Below are 17,758 nucleotides of genomic sequence, written 5' to 3'. Positions count from 1 at the left end.
GTATGGTGTCTGAAGGGACAGAGAACTGGATCAAAGCAACATTTTAAAGTAACTTGGTTTTTTTTTTTCATGTGTTTTTGCCTCCTGGCACCTTTTCCCTCCAAATCCCAGTGAGTCCAGTGGTGGGGAATTTTTCTGCAGTCTGCAACATGAGAACCCAGGGTGGTTGGGTTCCCATGACTTGGAATATCTGGGAGCTCTTAGAGTAGGCACAGATCCTTTTTTTATTTTTTGTAGAAATGAGGTCTTGCTTTGTTGCCCAAGCTGGTCTCGAACGCCTGACCTCTAGTGATCCTCCTACCTCGGTCCCCCAAAGTGCTGGGACTACAAGCGTGAGCCACTGTCCCAAGCCAAAGCACAGATGCTTAATCAGAGTATCCCATGGAACTCTGAGGGAGTTCATAGATAAGCTTCTGGGTTTATGAATTTTCTGAAATTATATTTTAAATTTTGGATTATGTACATTTTCTAGACAAGAGTTTCAGATTCTGAAAGAAGTGTCTGACCTTCCCCCTCCCAAATTAATAATTACTGCTTAAAAGATTTACTTTGTACAAGTCTCAGTCCTATCTCTTCAGAGACTGCTTGAGCCAAGTAGAAAGAAGATAAGTGATTATATTATGTTGACCCGTGTGCAATTGCCAATATTTAATTTAGTAGTTTTTGGCCTATGAAACATCAATGTCATGTGATCCAACCTAATATAGCCTTAAATAACTTTGCATGCATTTTTAAAATGTAAAGGCATTCATTTTAGACATGTAGGTTTTAGTTAAGCAGCATATATTCAAATTTGAATTTAAATGTATTGATTTATTTCATTAAGGCAATTAAATTCTGGTTATATTTCCTCAATTTCTACATTCCATAAACTTAATGACTTTTGTTTTATATAGTTTCGGGTTATGCAGTATTTTTTAGGAGTATTTCTCTTGTGTATTTAACGTTTCTACTGTGGTAAAACAGGACAGGGAAATGGTGGAAAGAGAAATGAAAGAGGAACGAAAAAGGTATACGATATAGTATAAAAATAGCAAATGGGTTCAAATTATTCGTTAACTTCCAATGATGGTTAGGCTCTGCCTGGAGCTCTTTGATAATGAGAATTCTCAGGCCGTGTTTGGCTCAGGGATAAAAAGTACATTGATGGATCTGTCCTCAATCATGTGAAGTCTGTCGTGAGCACAGGACAACTGAGTGGCAGAGCTCATGCCATACATTTGGTGTTCTGTTAATTACTTCCATTTAATCAGAATTTCTTTGTTAGCCAGAGTATTACATTTCTTCAGAATGATGGATTATTTGACTTTCATAAATGTAGTTTGGCATTTGAAACTTTGAGTCAAGAAAACCAAATTTAACTATAAGCTATTTCTAGAAGACTTCAGAGAACCTACAGCAATACAATTCGGGTTTTTTTCTTTGATTTTTGTTTTGTTTTGTTTGTTGTTTTGTAATTTTCACTGTCTTTTTTAATTAAGGGAAAGAAAAGAAATATATACTTGGAATGAGGAAACCCTTTAAACCTATTCTTTTTTTTTTTTTTTTTAATAGACTGCTTTCTGATTCCAAACAGTTCAATATTTTAAGAAAAGCAAGATCTTATATAAAGCACAGAAAGTTTGATGAAGTGGTAAGTATACTGGCCTTATAGACATAAATAGCTGATTATCATTTTGGGGATGGGGAGGAGAAAAATATGGCAATGGAGAGCAAAGTAGACAGGCCAGGGAGCTTTCTTGAGCCCTCAAGGAAGGATTGCATTTCCTGAGTAGCTGCTTTAGCAATGGACATCTCTCTCTTTTTTCAGCTAATATTATGGGTAAAAAAAATTTTTTTTGAGATGGAGTTACTGTCGCCCAGGCTGGAGTGCAGTGGCGCAGTCTCGGCTCACTGCAAGCTCCGCCTCCCAGGTTCAAGCAATCCTCCTACCTCAGCCTCCTGAGTAGCTGGGATTACAGGCATGCGCTACGACGCCCAACTAGTTTTTGTATATTTAGTAGAGATGGGGTTTTGTCATGTTGGCCAGGCTGGTCTCAAACTTCTGACATCAGGTGATCCATCTGCCTTGGCTTCCCAAAGTGCTGGGATTACAGACGTGAGCCACCGCACCCAGCCCACATTTTTTTAGGTTAGCATTAGAAATGAACTATTACCATTTTTTAAAATGAGAAAATAGATGCCAAGTTTTTGTCACCCTACTTATGTGTAATATTTTAGAACACTATATGTTTGCCACTCAGAATTATCTATACATTATTAAAAGTCTAATGATTCATACTGAAACTTGGACTCTTCCAAACTCCTATCTCACTATGTTTTTCGTTAATTTTTCTCTGTTAAATGGTCATTTAATTTTAAAGTAGAAAAGAATTCTGTTTTCATTTCTAAAATTGCCTAAATAATTGCCAATTCATGCATTTCTAATGCTTTTTTTTGATGGTTTTAAAATGATAAGCTATTCTTCTCCTGTAAAATATTAAGCTACTTAATGATGTTTTATAACTGATTTGAGTATTCTCATATGAGAAAGTAAAAATTATAAATATGGCCATCATCATTGTTTGGGACCTACATTAGAGAGCCTTCATTTCTTTTATGAGTTATCTGAAGATCATTTCCACAAACACACATATACAACACAAATAGTTTACATTTAAAATGCCCTTTCTTACTAAGATTAAAAAGTTCATTTTATTCCGAATTTTTCTCATACTTTAAAAGAAGATCCTCGAACAATTAAAATCTATTCTTAATCCATCGTCTACAGTTATTCACTAATTTTAATACAATGGTTTGGCTGTTAGGAATTTAAAAGTTTCCTTTCTTTAAAATGTAGTTTTTCTTATTCTTTCTGTTAGCAAGTTATATATGTTTTTTCTCCATAGGTCTCCCTTTGCAAGGAGCTAATTCATCTAGCGTTGAAAGGATTGTCCTATTATCACACATATGACAGATTCTTTTTGGGCATCAATGTTGTTATTGGTTTTGTGGGATGGATATCCTATGCTTCTTTGTTGATCATCAAGTCTCATTCCAACCTTATAAAAGGTGTTAGTAAAGAAGTTAAGGTACGTTTAGAAAATGTGAAGATTCAGATGATGATATAAAATCACTAGTACTGAATCCAGTGTAATGAGTTTATAGGATGTGCAAGTCCTTGTTCTAAGATAACTCTTGTTTATCTTTCATTTGCTTTTATTGTATTGGATTTTTCCTCAGTTATCTCTGTTTCTTCAGTTGAGAAAAAGATATATTGATAATAATGATCCTATAACTTAAGAAAGCTATAAAGATAGAGGTGTAAGTAATTTAAGTGCTCCTATGTTATTAATGGTGTTGATCTTCTGTTTTATTTTATAACTAGCATTTTGTAAGTATTCCATATCTTTCTAGTACAAGTGGTCAGAAAACTATTTCAAAACTGTATTTAATTTTATCTGATATTAAAAGTTTAGGAGCTAAAAAGCAATAAAATTATTTGCTCATAGTGTTTCTTCTTAAAAGATGTATACATTTTTAAATTACTCTTACCTTCTTTTAACTTTCTGAAGTTTCTCAAAATGCAGATTTCTAGACGTTTCCATGTATTCTTATTTTAAGAATTTGTTCCTACTTTATGCTTTCAGTGAAAAAATAAAAATTAAAAAAATCTCTTTAATGATACTTCATATTGCTGAGACAATGCAACAGTACATATATGGTTTTGCTACATTAAAACACTTTACTCTTTTAAAATATATTTCTAACTATCATTTACCAGGGAGAATATGCCTCTTTCATTTCCTTTGTTTCATTCTCTTTAATGATTATTACCATGTTCAAGTTCTCTAAAAAGTAATATATCCTGGTGGTGTATTTTTAATAATAGTCTGCAGATATTTCCAGTGGTAACTTTTCCAATTTTATATTTTATTATTCTGTAATGGAAGTAAGGCCATTAGTGTTTATTATAATTTTGTATAATGCTTTAATGTATCTTAAATAATTTCCCCCAAGTAATTTTAATTATTTGAGTGTATGTGAAATTGGCTGGAATGGGAATTATATCTAGGCATTCTTAGAACTCATAACAGTGCTAGTAGTAGATATAATTTATGTTTACAAAAAAGGAAGCTGAAGCTGAGGAGGATTAAGTTACTTATTAAAGGCGACTCAGCTAGCATGTGAGGGACTGAGACTTCAATCCAGAGCAGTCTTGGGCCAGAGATTGCCTTTTCATGTTTATCCTGATATTCAGTTTATTGAGAAAAAATATGTTTTTATATTGATATGTTAACAAGATTTCATAGCTGATAGTTCTTTATTCATTAATCTGATAATACAGCCAATGTTTAATTGAGTGTATGGTACAATGCGAGATGCTGGCAAGGGTGTCCAATCTTTTGACTACCGTAAGCCACATTGGAAAAAGAATTGTCCTGGGCCACACATAAAATACACTAGTAATAGCTGATGAGCTTAAAAAAAATTTACAAAATACCTCATAATGTTCTAAGAAAGCTTATGAATTTGTGTTGGCACCACATTCAAAGCTGTCCTGGGCTACACATGGCCTGTGGGCTGCAGACTGGACAAGCTTGCTGTATAGGCTATAAAAGAAATATAAGATTCAGAATCTGCCATCAAGGAGTTTAGAATTTAATAAAGTAGGTAAGAGATGTACACATATGACCACCTTACCAGGCATAGGTCACTGTATCTATACTCGACTACAAAAGAAAACTTGATGATGTGTTAAGTGTTTGGGATAATAAAAAGACTATCACATTTTAAATATGAGAGCTGACTTTAGGGTGTCAATAACAGGAAAAAGTAAGTCTTGGTGGGAGTTTAACAGTCAGAATCTAGGGAGAGGTTGAGAATTAAAGCAAATTGAATGATATGAACAGAGGCAGATTTGGGAAGATGTACTATTATGCTGGGATAATAGTAATATGTATTGAGCCCCACTGTTCCGGGACTGCCCTGGGTGCTTTACATAAGTTATTTAGTTAGGCTTAACACTACCCTAAATATCGGTGGTTATGATTCTCATAATACAGATGGAAGGATTTAGGCTCAGAAAGATTACATGTTTTCCACAAGGACACATGGGTTTTAAATGACAGAACCCACATTTTCTGATACTTGAATTCTTTCTCTTTCTACGCCATGCTTCCTTCAAAATAAATAGTTCACTTTGTGTAGAATGTGGGAGGTTTGTTCGAGGGACTGATAAGAAATAATACAATATAGATTAGGCTGAAGTAATCAAAGGCTTCAAATGCTGGACTATAGCATTTATACTTTATTTAGTGACGAGTTGGTACGTCAATTAATAAAAACCAGAGAAAAAGAACCAGGAGGCAATATATATTAAGAGATGTAGTATAAGAAATTGGCTTATGTGATTGTGGGGCCTAGTTAGGCAAGTCCTAAGTTCACAGGTCAGGCTGTCAGGAAAGGCAGACTGAACTCGCCAGCAGGAGCTGAAGCTGCACTCAACAGGTAAAATTTCTCCTTTAGGGAACCTGTAGTTTTGCTCTTAAAGCCTTTCAACGGATTGAATCAGGCCCACCCAGATTATCTAGGATAATCTCCTGTACTTAAAGTCCCTGACCCTTACACCATGGAGACTATCACTAGTGAATTACGTTGATGAATTCTCTTTTTTGGCAGATGATTGGGAATAGTGCATATGAGTGAATGAAGTTTCTATTCGGTGGGCAATAGAGAGAGAAGCTTAGGTAGCATGTCACGTTGGAGCTTGAATAGATAGGACATTGTTCCAAATGAAAATTAAGTCCCATACCTTATTACGGATTAAATAGGCTTTTGCAAGTTATCCAGAGAACTCAATCAACATTTACAAAATTATTCCTAAAAGGAAACATGTTCAGAATTCTGAACAAGTTACTTGCAAACAAACTTTAAGGCCATAGTCACTTTTAAGTTGAGAATTGCTTAATTGCAACAATTCCAGGTTATCTAGGTTTTTCCTTTCTAATATGCTCCTTAAATAACATATTTTTCCTTGTCTTAATGCAGCTCTTTGATTAATTATCTAGTTGTATAACCATTGAAAGAAAGTCATAGGTTTTCTTCACTTTATAAAATCTTTTAAAACCTATCAATTACCATTGGTTTGGAAGTATTTCAATGTTTTGTTTGATTTTTCAGAAACCAAGCCATCTCCTGCCATGCAGTTTTGTAGCTATTGGCATTTTAGTAGCATTTTTTCTGCTGATTCAAGCCTGTCCCTGGACATATTACGTATATGGTTTGTTGCCAGTGCCAATATGGTATGCGGTTCTAAGAGAGTAAGTAATGCATCTTGCTGCCTTATTTTTTCACTTCATTGACAGTTAAATCTGTATTTAAAATGCATTAGATTTCTATACTGTAAGTCATCAAAGATATTTATAATACTGTACTTTCAAATCTCCAATCCTTCTCACTTCATTTATAACTGATAAATGTTGGATAGGATATAAACATTATTTTAGTTATACCTTTCCCTTTTGACTTCATCTTTATTTTTCTGAAGTGGCAGTGTTCACTTATTTGTGTATCTTTTATAGAAAAAATGGAATAGAAGTAACGATTAATATTGATCATACTATGCCTAGACTAACTTGCATTTTGAACTTGTGTCATCATCTCAGATTCCAATATATCTTCATATTTGACAAAGATATTAGCATGTTTTATTTCCATACATTTTGACTCCTCCTTTCCTAGCGATCTTATAGATATAGATAAATTAAACTTTGTAGTTAAACCTAATATGGTAATATTTACACACAGAAATTAGTCTATATTTTTCACATGTGCTGTGGTTTTACCTATAAGTACTTCCTCACAGGTTGTACTTAAAATAGAATGTATTGTTAACATTGTAGAAAAATTAGAAGTAAGGCTCTTTGGCCAGTTTCAAATACTTTTAATAAAACCACTAGAAGGGAGTACTAGTTCATGCTCACTGGCAGCCAGAGTCACACTGCAGATCTTATTGGTTTCTGTTTTTACACCAGTAATCTATAATTTAAACTTAGTCGTGGATATAAACGTATTTTCTGAGCAAACCAGACCCCTAAAGTCAATGAAAGAATGAGAGCCTGTTATATAATAAGGGTATCCCCCAGGTTGGCCTAACACGTGCATCTTGACACTATGCATACTTTTATTTTAATTTTTCTTAACTTTAACTTTGACTACTTCTTCCATCTTTTAAAACATGACATATTAAAAATATTTCAGAATTGGCTGGATGCGGGGGCTCATGCCTGTAATCCAAGCACTTTGGGAGGCTGAAGCAGGCAGATCACTTGAGGTCAGGAGTTCAAGACCAGCCTGACCAACATGGCAAAATGTTTCTACTAAAAATACAAAAATTAGCTGGGCGTGGTGGTATGCACCTGTAATTCCTTCTCAGGAGGCTGAGGCATGAGAATTGCTTGAATCCAGCAGGTAGAGGTTGTAGTGAGCCAAGATTGCACCATTGCACTCCAGCCCGAGTGACAGAGTGAGACTCTGTTTCCAAAAATAATAATAATAACTTAAAAATATCAAAAATTAATATTAATATTAAAATGCTTAAAATGTTAACTATAAGACAAAAAGGCATTGATCAAATAACATACTGCTACCTCTCCATTTGAAAGGAATAGGATTGTTGCATATGCATATTTACTTCAAATTTTTAAAAATGTCATTTAGTCTGGTTTTTAAACTTTTAGAACAAAATGTTTTGTCCTTGCAGAAAATCGTATCTAGTACAGAACCTCTCCTGAATTATTAAATGTCCTATATGAAGAAAACATATATATTTAAATTTTAAGGGAAAACATGATTTTGAAAGTATGTTGTGTCCTATCTTTATCTTTTTGATAGATTATGTAGGAAAAAAGACATAAAAATTCATGATCTTCTAAATGATTTTACAAAATTATCTCTTGATTCTCTGTGCTTATTCATTGTTAAGAAGAACAGAAAAATTCCCTTTTGACTGGTGTTAGCTTTTCTTTCCTACATGGCACCTTCATTGTTTTGATGAAATTCTGTAGCCATTGCTTTCAATCAGAGAAAGGTCATAAACCAAATGATACTGACCTTCTAAAATTACTTACTTAATAATGCACTACAAATGTTAACTTTTTTTTCCTAGTGATAAAATATAAAAAGTACTCAAGTATGTAATACATTTTTGATGGTGATGAGTTCACCTAATTGTAATTAGTGTACAATTAGTGACATCTTAAATTGGGTTTAGAAAAGGTTATTTAGCTCAGTTAAAAAGTGTAATTAAGATTTTTCCCTAACTGGATTAGGAAACCCTACCTTTATTTCATTAAGATTTAAATATAGGATTACTTGGGTGAATTTTTAAAAATTTTTCAGTTTATATGCATTTGGATTCATTGTGTTTTATATCTGATGTTGCATCTGTAATTGTATGAACCCATATTTAAACTAAGATCAAACAAGATTCATTTATTGTCATTAATGCTTATAAAAACCAAGCAAACTTTTGTGATAATTTTCTTTTTTCTTTTCTTTTCTTTTTTCTTTTTTTTTTTTTTGAGACAGAGTTTCGTTCTTGTTGCCCAGGGTGGAGTGCAATGGATGGTACCATCTCAGCTCACTGCAACCTCCACCTCCCAGGTTCAAGCGATTCTGCTGTCTCTGCCTCCCGAGTAGCTGGGATTACAGGCATGTGCCATCAAGCCTGGCTAATTTTGTATTTTTAGTAGAGATGGGGTTTTACCATGTTGGCCAGGCTGGTCTCAAACTCCTGACCTCAGGTGATCCGCCCTCTTTAGTCTCCCAAAGTGTTGGGATTACAGGCGTGAGCCACTGCGCCTGGCCGATCATTTTCAAATTAATTAAGAAATTATATTTTCCCTAAAATACTTCTAGATTAAAAAAAAAATTAGGTAAGTAAAGCCGTTGAAACAAATCCGTTAGAGTTTATTTTAGTTTTTGAATCATCTATAAATGGAAAATTCTCTAGTTTTTTAGCTTTGTGCAAAGTTTGTATTTTTATACTATGTATGACCTGACTTTAAAATTCAATCAGTCTTTTTATTTGAAACAGATTTCAAGTTGTTCAGGACCTTGTCACATCACTGTTGACCTATCCTCTGAGCCATTTTGTTGGGTACCTGTTAGTTTTTACCTTGGGCATTGAAGTATTAGTAAGTAACTTATCAAATTAAAACATTTGCAAATTTCTTTTATATATTTGTAACTAGTACTAAATGACCTTATTTTTCATTCCTTCTTTGGAATGCATTACTAGGTTCTCAGTTTTTTCTACCGCTATATGCTTACCGCTGGACTTACTGCCTTTGCGGTTTGGCCATTTCTCACTCGGCTGTGGACTCGAGCAAAGGTATGAGTACTCATTTTGACATAGGACAGATTAGTAACTACTTTGTTTTGACACGTATGTAACTTAAGGAACTGTTTATTTTTAAAGAAAAGGGTAGAATGTGTTCTTACATAAAAGAGCCTAGTCATATTGATAGGATGACTGACATTACCTGTAAGGTTTCAGTAATTCACTTAGACTTTCACATCAAAATGGGCCAGTTATGTGGTAATTGAGGTGCTATATAAGTTGTACTGATATGTCCATCTTTGAAGCACTTCCTGGATTTGTTTAGCTTCAAATATCTTGATAATGGACCAGGAGAGGAGTAGCCCAGCACAGCCCAGTGGCTTAGGGGTCTGCACTCTGAACTTGAGTCACAGGAGACATCTCCCTCCTTACTCTGAAACACTCAGTTTTTGTTTTGTTTTTTTTTTTTTTTTCCTGGAGAAGTGTGTATTTATTATAGGTATATAATTATTAAATTATTAAAATATTTTGAGTCTTGATTTTCTTCCTTCAGCTAGGTAGGGAATTACAATGTGCTTCTACAAAGAATGCTCTCCTATTTCCACTTTCATACTTTTTGATAGAAGTAGCAGGAAGAGATCTTCTTTCTACTCTGAGAATTTATAAAAAAACTTCAAAGAATGGGATTATTGATCTTTTAATTTGTGAGGGATCTTAATCTAATTACAAAAGTAGTTTTACTTATTTTCCTTCTGGGCTCAATTGTTTGATGATTATTGTAGGCCCCTTTTTTGTAGATGTCTTCATCAGTACATGGTCTAACATAAATTGAGTGAAGCACTTTATGCAGGTTTAAATCCTGGTTATTTTATTTACTTGTCATGGACCTGGTACTACTTATATTTTAACTTCTCTGAGCTCTGTTTCATCATCTGATGCATTGGGAAGAATAGTATCTGCCTCTGGAGGTTATTGTGAGAATTAAATGAGGAAATGCTCATATTACACCTAATACTATACTTGCTATGCAACAGGTCCTTCACAAATAGTAACTATTACTTTTTAAAGTAGTTAGCTGTTGATTCTGCTAGAAAGTATTTGAAAAATAAAATAATAAATAGCTGTAAGACTTTGCATTTTCCTTTTACCTTCACAGTCATATAGCCTGTGAAACACTGATGATAGTTTTCTATACCCTGTTTGTCTAAAGATAACTTTCTTCTTGATTTTAGGTGACCTCACTGAGTTGGGCTTTCTTCTCTGTGCTCCTGGCGGTGTTCCCACTGATGCCGGTTGTAGGTCGAAAGCCAGACATCTCTCTAGTGTATGAATAATACTGTATTTTCTTTTCTTTTCAATACAGTTTCTTTTTTTCCTCAATTAACACTGTAAAATTTGAACCTAATCTTAGTCAAGAATTTAAAATCATGTGAACTAATGGGAATTTAAAATACCAATATCAAACCATTAGTCATGAGTTTAGCCTAAGTTCTAAGAGTCATTAAACCTCCTAGTAGATGCTTCCGGGCTTTCATAATGAAATTGTGCCACTGATAACTTAAAATGCTCCCCATTTTTTTTTGTTTGTTTGTTTAAGTCTAGAAGGTTTTCTTTCTTTTATACTTGGAGGAATCAGTGAAAGTTTTAGTTTCATATGAAAAAAAAGTTCTGTTGCCGAAACAGAAAGGTCTCAAAGATACTGTGTTAGCCCTCTTTGCTTCAATCATGTCAACACTAAAATGTCATGTAAAAATTAAATTTTCTGCTATTCTAAATTGAATGTAAAGATCTATGTGGGAGGAAACTCTATTTACCTTGCCAGCTTTCCCATATTTAACCACTCAAATTGTTTGAAAATTCTTCTGCATATCTTACCTAAATTCCCTACTATGCTGCTATATTTATTTGTCTTCAATAGACCTAAATAAATCTATAAAATAACTGGTTACCTTTGCTTTTAACTGCACTTTATTGTCAAGTAAATTATGGGCTGTTTGAGTGTGTGTGTGATCATTATTTCATTTAACATTTCCTCTCTTATTTTCTAATCATGGGAATTAGAAATTAAATCATCTTTGTTACTTTCTTCAGAACGCTATAAGCGTTTTTAAAAACATTTTAACCAAATCTGTGATGGATACGGGTATATATTTTTAAATCAAGGAAGATTAGCTAAATAATATTTTGTAAAAATATGTGCTGATTTATGAGATTCTATACATTTTCTCCTATTTATATGAGACTACCAATATGGAATAGATCAGGAATTATCCCAGGAAGTCAATTTATTAGCAGAGCTCAAAATAATTGTATTGAATTCTAACACCATACTATCTAAGCCATACTTTATTAGAGTGTTACTAAGTCAAAATATTTTGCAACTTTCGTAACCTACAAGTAGTACGTGAGAAAATGAATTCAAATATTTTCATTTATTTCTTGCTTCAGATTGCTCTGTAAGCTCTTGTAACGTTTCTCTAAAGCCCCTTTCCTTCCCTTCATCAGTCTCTGCCTATCAGTCCTGCTCAAGCAGTATTGGCATAGTTGAGCAGAATTTAACATATGCTCAAAGGGAAGGAAATTGTATAAATTTGCCACTTGCATATTCTATTAAGGATGAATGTGGGAAGCAAATAAACTTGTTAAAATATGAGAAATCTAATTTATATTTTAGAAAATTATATTGTTTCCCTCTAAATTTAAATTGCTCAGTGATTTTAAGTTTATCCTACTAGCTATATTTGCAATTTATTTATTTTGATTCCTGGTTCATGGGGAAACTTCTACTCTCCTTTTCATCTGTCACAGCATCTCCCTTCTTCAGAAAATTACAAAGATGTCATTTTATGAAACATTTAAGGATACAATTAAAGGAAAAAGCAAACATGTGTACAACATAGTTGTAATGTCTGGTACTCCAGTGTTCTAAAGTAAAAACATATATGCCAATAAATTTAAATACCAAAGTATTTTAAAACTTAAGAAAGAGAAAAAGAAAAAGCAAAGAATCTTGGTCATATGTGACTATTTTTTCCTAAATTTTAATGATAACCCATGTTGAATATATGATTACCTTTCTCCTTAGGATTCTCAAAGATTGTATTTGAAGCATCAGCAACAACCATCAAGCATTTTTCTGGGGATTCCTGCTTTGCATTCTTCTTAGGTGTCCAGCTCTGCTTTTTGCTCTTTCTTTTTTCTCTTCAACCAATTCCTTTTCTCTTAGTTCTATTTGGGTTCCGGATTTCATCCTCAGCATCATTTTGGCTGTACTATGTTATTCAGATGTTAAGGAGGTGAGACAGAGCTCAACAGTAGGGCCCTATTTCCCTGGGATCAGTCACCTTTGACTTTAGGAAACATACTATACCTGGTGTTCTTGAAAGGTGTAATTTGTTGTTTCATTACTGTACAAATACCTCACCTGCATGCCACCCATGTGACCACTGCCTACCTCTTCCCTCAGCCAGGAGCAGCTGAGGAAAATACCAAGGTCTGTCACAGAAGGGAGCTGTTTTTCCTGCTAGAAATAATATGGGTTATATATGTAGATACTTTTTGCATGAGTAAGTTTCATAATCACAAAATACATGTTGTAGATACTGATAATATACTTGTTTAGTTATGCTTTATATTGTAAATTTTTGTGAATTTGCCCAATTCAGGCTACATATTATAGTATTTGATATGCCTAAAATTTTTAAAAATTAAATTATAGAAGTAAGATAGACATACTTAAAAAATTGTGGGGAGAAGTTGCAAATAACCACATCCAGCAGTATCTTTATCCTAAGATTTTAAGTTTTCTTAAAATCTTAAATTTAAAAGTGTTCTTAAAAATCTTAAAATGTACCCTTTTGCTACTTCCTCTTAATTAAGCCAAATGACTGAGAGGTTCTGTATTAGAGTTAGATGTCTCATAGTTCCATCTGTTACGTATTCAGTAAATATCTGAAGAAAATTTAAAATTGTGAATTGTATTTCAAAACAGGATGGGTGCAGGCTTGCTGGTTCTTCTGCTATCCCTGTGTGTTGTAACATCTCTCATGAAAAGAAAAGATAGCTTTAGAAAGGAAGAGCTGTTGGTACATCTATTACAGGTCTGTTACAGATTTTCAATACTATGTTATACTAATGATATACCAAAAATATATCCTATGGTTATATTTAATTATGTTCATAAAATGCCATTACCTTTATGCTACTTAGTATCTGCCAGCTGAGAAGAAAGCTTTCCGTTTAAGATGCTACATGGAAATGTGTTCTTTAAGAGGTATGAAATAGCAAAAGGTCCATAAGAGGCAGCCCAGTGATGCCTGAAGAGCAGAGGTTGCCGAAACTGAAGGGACACCTGTATTGATAAAAAGTTGAACTGAAAAGGGCTTCCTCTGGACTGAGATTCTACCTTGTCCTCATTTGGGTCAGGGAAGGTCACTTCTTTGAAGTGAAAGCAGCCTGGGGTATGTTTATATTAAGAATAGCCAGTTTAAGACTTCAGTTAATGTCCCAGGTGAAAATAAACTTCAGCATGGTTAGTGGCTTTGGTGTGGTGAAAATAACTTTTAACTTGATGTTTCAAAATTGAGTCAGTTCCCAGTTACGCTGCATACTAGATGGGTACTTTTTAGTAATTTGATTTCTCTCTGTGTGTGTGTGTGTGTTTATTGAGATGGAGTCTTGCTCTTGTCACCCAGGCTGGAGTGCAGTAGTGCAATCTCAGCTCACTGTAACCTCTGCCTTCTGGGTTCAAGCGATTCTCCTGCCTCAGCTTCCTGAGTAGCTGGGATTACAGGCATGAGCCACTACGCCTGGCTAATGTTGTATATTTAGTAGACTCGGGGTTTCACCATGTTGGCCAGGCTGGTCTTGAACTCCTGACCTCAGGTGATCTACCGGCCCCAGCCTCCCAAAGTCCTGGGATTACAGGCATGAGCCACCACACCCAGCCACTTCAGTTTGTTTTTAATCTGTAGAGATAATATCTAATAGGGTTGTGACGAACATCGTATCATGTGATAGTCTATAAAATGACAACTTTTTCCATAGATAAGGATGGAAAACATCTGTTTTTCTTTTTAACCGAATAAATAAATAAATAAATAAATAAATAAATAAATAAATAACCATGTTTAGATCACAGACAACAAGCAAAACTCATATGAGTCTTCTAAAAAATTTCCTCAAGAATAGAGCTGGGATAGTAGATGGTATTTCCAAGAACACTCTGAAATAAAAATACACAACATTTGAAAGATTACATCACAAGTTAAATTCATTCTTGGAGAGCGACAGGGAACTTATAAAAAGAGAAGAAATTTTTTGTCAAAAATCCTGTCAAGCCATTGAAACATATGTTTCTTTTTAAATGGTACTCTGACTGGCTTTACACTTAAGCCGTAGTAGCTTTGACAGAATGTATCCAGAATAATGAGTGCTTCCACAGAAGTGAATGTTTCTGGATCTCTCTCTAGGGTAGCCAAGAATATCATGCTAACATTCTTACGTGCTTTGTTAGACATACCCCTGAGTATTAGGTAACTCTGTTACAAAATTCATTTTTGCATTAGGTTTATTAACTTGCATCACCTACTGTCCACTGTATTTCATTGATTCCAAGATACACATTTTTTCCAGATTTTAACATCTCAGAAATAAGACTGTCTTACGTTCTTGCTAGTTATAGTCTTTCACTACCTTCCCTTTTTTTAACTTATTTCATCTTTGTCTTTAGGTGCTGAGCACAGTGCTCTCCATGTATGTTGTGTATAGCACCCAGAGTAGTCTACTTAGGAAGCAAGGACTGCCTCTTATGAATCAAATTATTAGCTGGGCAACATTAGGTAAGAGGCCACTCAAACCAAGTGAGGTAATTTGATATCAACTTAGTTATTTTTAAATGATCTGTTTATGTCTGTATCATTGTTATTGAAAGAAATAATTTTGTTGCAGGAAAATAATAATAACGAGCTATTATTTCTAACTCTTGCTGGAATTTAACAAAGAGAATTCTCATGTGCATGCATGTGTTACTAAGATAATTGGATAGAATATTTATGACCTGATAATAAAGCTATGTATTTATTAACGTCTTATAAGAGTTGACTAAGTGATTCCAAAAGAGAAAAGGGTGAAGAGGATCTTATGCTTCATTTTCATGCCAATTTATAAATTCTCTGTTCTTACACAGGGACTGGGAAATGTTTAAATTTTATCTGTTTCCCTTCCTGAAAATAACATCGACTAGTATACCTTACATATTTTTTAAAGCTAGTTAGACATTTGAAAGCATATTTTTCTATGTAGTCCTCTTAATTGAGAATGTTGAAATGTATGTGTGAAGCAAACATGTAATTTTAGGACTTAGGTTTTCCCTTCCAGTTGGAAGACAAGAGCAAGTTTTGAGCCCAAGTTTTTTGTTCAGAGAAGACACTTTGTAATGCCAGTGAATAATTTGACATACGCTTTTTTACATCTTTTGATGATTTTTGTTGTTTGGGTCATGGGGGCCCACCCCTCATGAATGGCTGTACTAACTTACATTCCCACCAACAATGTACAAAGTTTCCCCCGTCTCCACATCATTGCCAGCATCTGCTATTTTTTGTCTTTTTGATAATAGCAGTTCTAACTGGGGCGAGATGATATCTCATTGTGGTTTTGATTTGCATTTCTTTGAAGATTAGCGATAGTGAATATTTTTTCATATACCTGTTGGCCATTTGTACGTCTTCTTTTGAGAAATGTCTACTCAGATCATTTGCCCATTTTTTAGTTGAATTAATAGGTTTTTTGCTGTTCAATTGTTTATACTTTTTATATATTTTGTTTATTAATTCCTTGTCAGATGGGTAGTTTGCAAATATTTTCTCCCATTCTGTAGGTTGTCTCTTCACTCTGTTGATGGTTTCCTTTGCTATGCAGAAGCTTTTAATCTTGATATAATCCCATTTGTCTACTTTTGCTTTTGTTACCTGTGCTTTTGAGGTCTTACCCAAAACATCTTTGTCAGACTACTGTCCTGAAGTGTTTTCCCAATGTTTTCTTCTAGTAGTTTCATAGTTTCAGGTCTTACATTTAAGTCTTTAATCCATTTTGAGTTGATTTCTTTTTTATGTGGTAAGAGATAAGGGTCTTGTTTTATTGTTTTGAATATGGATATTCCATTTTCCTAGCACTATTTATTGGAGAGACGGTCCTTTCCTCAATGTATGTTCTTGGTGCCTTTGTCTAAATGAGTTGGCTATAAATGTGTGGATTTATTTCTGGGTTCTCTATTCTGTTCCATTCACCTATGTGTCTGTTTCTATGCCAGTACCATGTTGTTTGGGTTACTATAGCTTTGTAGTATACTTTGAAATCATGCCTTCAGCATGACTTCATGATGCCTCCAGCTTTGTTCTCTTTTTAAAAGCTCAGGATTGCTTTAGCTATTCAGAGTCTTTTGTGGTTCCATATGAATTTTAGGATTTTATTTTCTATTTCTGTGAAGGATGTCATAATTTTGTTTTAGGTTATGTTGTTTGCAGCAAAATATTCATAACTATTACATTATCATTGTGGAATGTCACTTTTAACATCATAAAGTGTTCTTCTTTTCCTTATTGATTGTTTTTGGTCTAAAGTATACTTTGGTATCAGGATTGCAACTCTAGATTTTGTACTGTTTCCATTAGCCTTTATTTTTAGCCTTTTAGAATCACTGTGTTTTAAGTTTAGTTCCTGTGTTCTGCCTAGAGTTAGGTTTTGCTTTATGTGCCAATTCCACAATTTTTTTTCTTTTAAATAAAAAGGTGAGTTGAGCTCATTCACGTTTACTAACATGACTCTTAGGCTTGTTCTCAAGAAGCATATAAAACACTGCATAATGTGTGAGTGTGCTCTACTACAACAAATTGAAGATTCTGTCAATAAGATTCTGTCAAATCTTCTTATGTTGTAGTAGAGCACACTTATACATTATGCAGTGTTTTATATGCTTCTTTCTCTATTTGGAGTATCCTGTATGGTTTTTTTTAATTGTCCTTGTTTATTTGATTATTGTTTTGGAATGGTGAGGAGGAGATTTAGAATCAGTTTATTGCTGTTGTTCTCCAAACATGAAAGTTTCTCTGGGCATGTATTTTAAACAAGATCTTTCCTTCTTGGTATTGGTAGAGCTAGCTTCTAGAGGATACCTACAAAATGATGTAAGACATGAAATAAAGTTAACTCATAGGTAAGTCATCAGTATCTCCAAAGATCTCTTTTAGGCACAGATACACCATGGTCTAGCTTTAATGAGCATTTTTGCTTAATATGCTATGATCTCCAAATGGACGGTATGTTTTGAAATTGGTTCTACTTATGTCATTTAGAATAGAGACTCTTATTTCCCCTTTAGTACCTTATCAAGCATTTAGACAAAAGTAGAACAAGGACAGAAAATGTGTACAG

At 33.9% G+C, this 17,758-nt stretch overlaps 1 protein-coding gene across 2 annotated transcripts in view; it reads left to right on the top strand.

The window, feature by feature from the left end:
• The window catches only part of PIGN (phosphatidylinositol glycan anchor biosynthesis class N), a 138,246-nt gene that overhangs the window by 71,288 nt on the left and 49,200 nt on the right, over positions 1 to 17,758 (top strand). For both annotated transcript variants that reach the window (XM_025365614.1, XM_025365615.1), the window contains exons 14-21: positions 1,555 to 1,633; positions 2,889 to 3,071; positions 6,163 to 6,302; positions 9,080 to 9,179; positions 9,284 to 9,376; positions 10,558 to 10,649; positions 13,317 to 13,425; positions 15,057 to 15,165. In XM_025365614.1, coding sequence (XP_025221399.1) covers positions 1,555 to 1,633; positions 2,889 to 3,071; positions 6,163 to 6,302; positions 9,080 to 9,179; positions 9,284 to 9,376; positions 10,558 to 10,649; positions 13,317 to 13,425; positions 15,057 to 15,165 — 905 coding nt within the window. The remainder of the gene's footprint in view (positions 1 to 1,554; positions 1,634 to 2,888; positions 3,072 to 6,162; positions 6,303 to 9,079; positions 9,180 to 9,283; positions 9,377 to 10,557; positions 10,650 to 13,316; positions 13,426 to 15,056; positions 15,166 to 17,758) is intronic.

Source organism: Theropithecus gelada, chromosome 18 (assembly GCF_003255815.1).
Source record: "Theropithecus gelada isolate Dixy chromosome 18, Tgel_1.0, whole genome shotgun sequence".
Taxonomy (NCBI): domain Eukaryota; kingdom Metazoa; phylum Chordata; class Mammalia; order Primates; family Cercopithecidae; genus Theropithecus; species Theropithecus gelada.
This window is presented reverse-complemented; position numbering and strand designations above follow the sequence as displayed.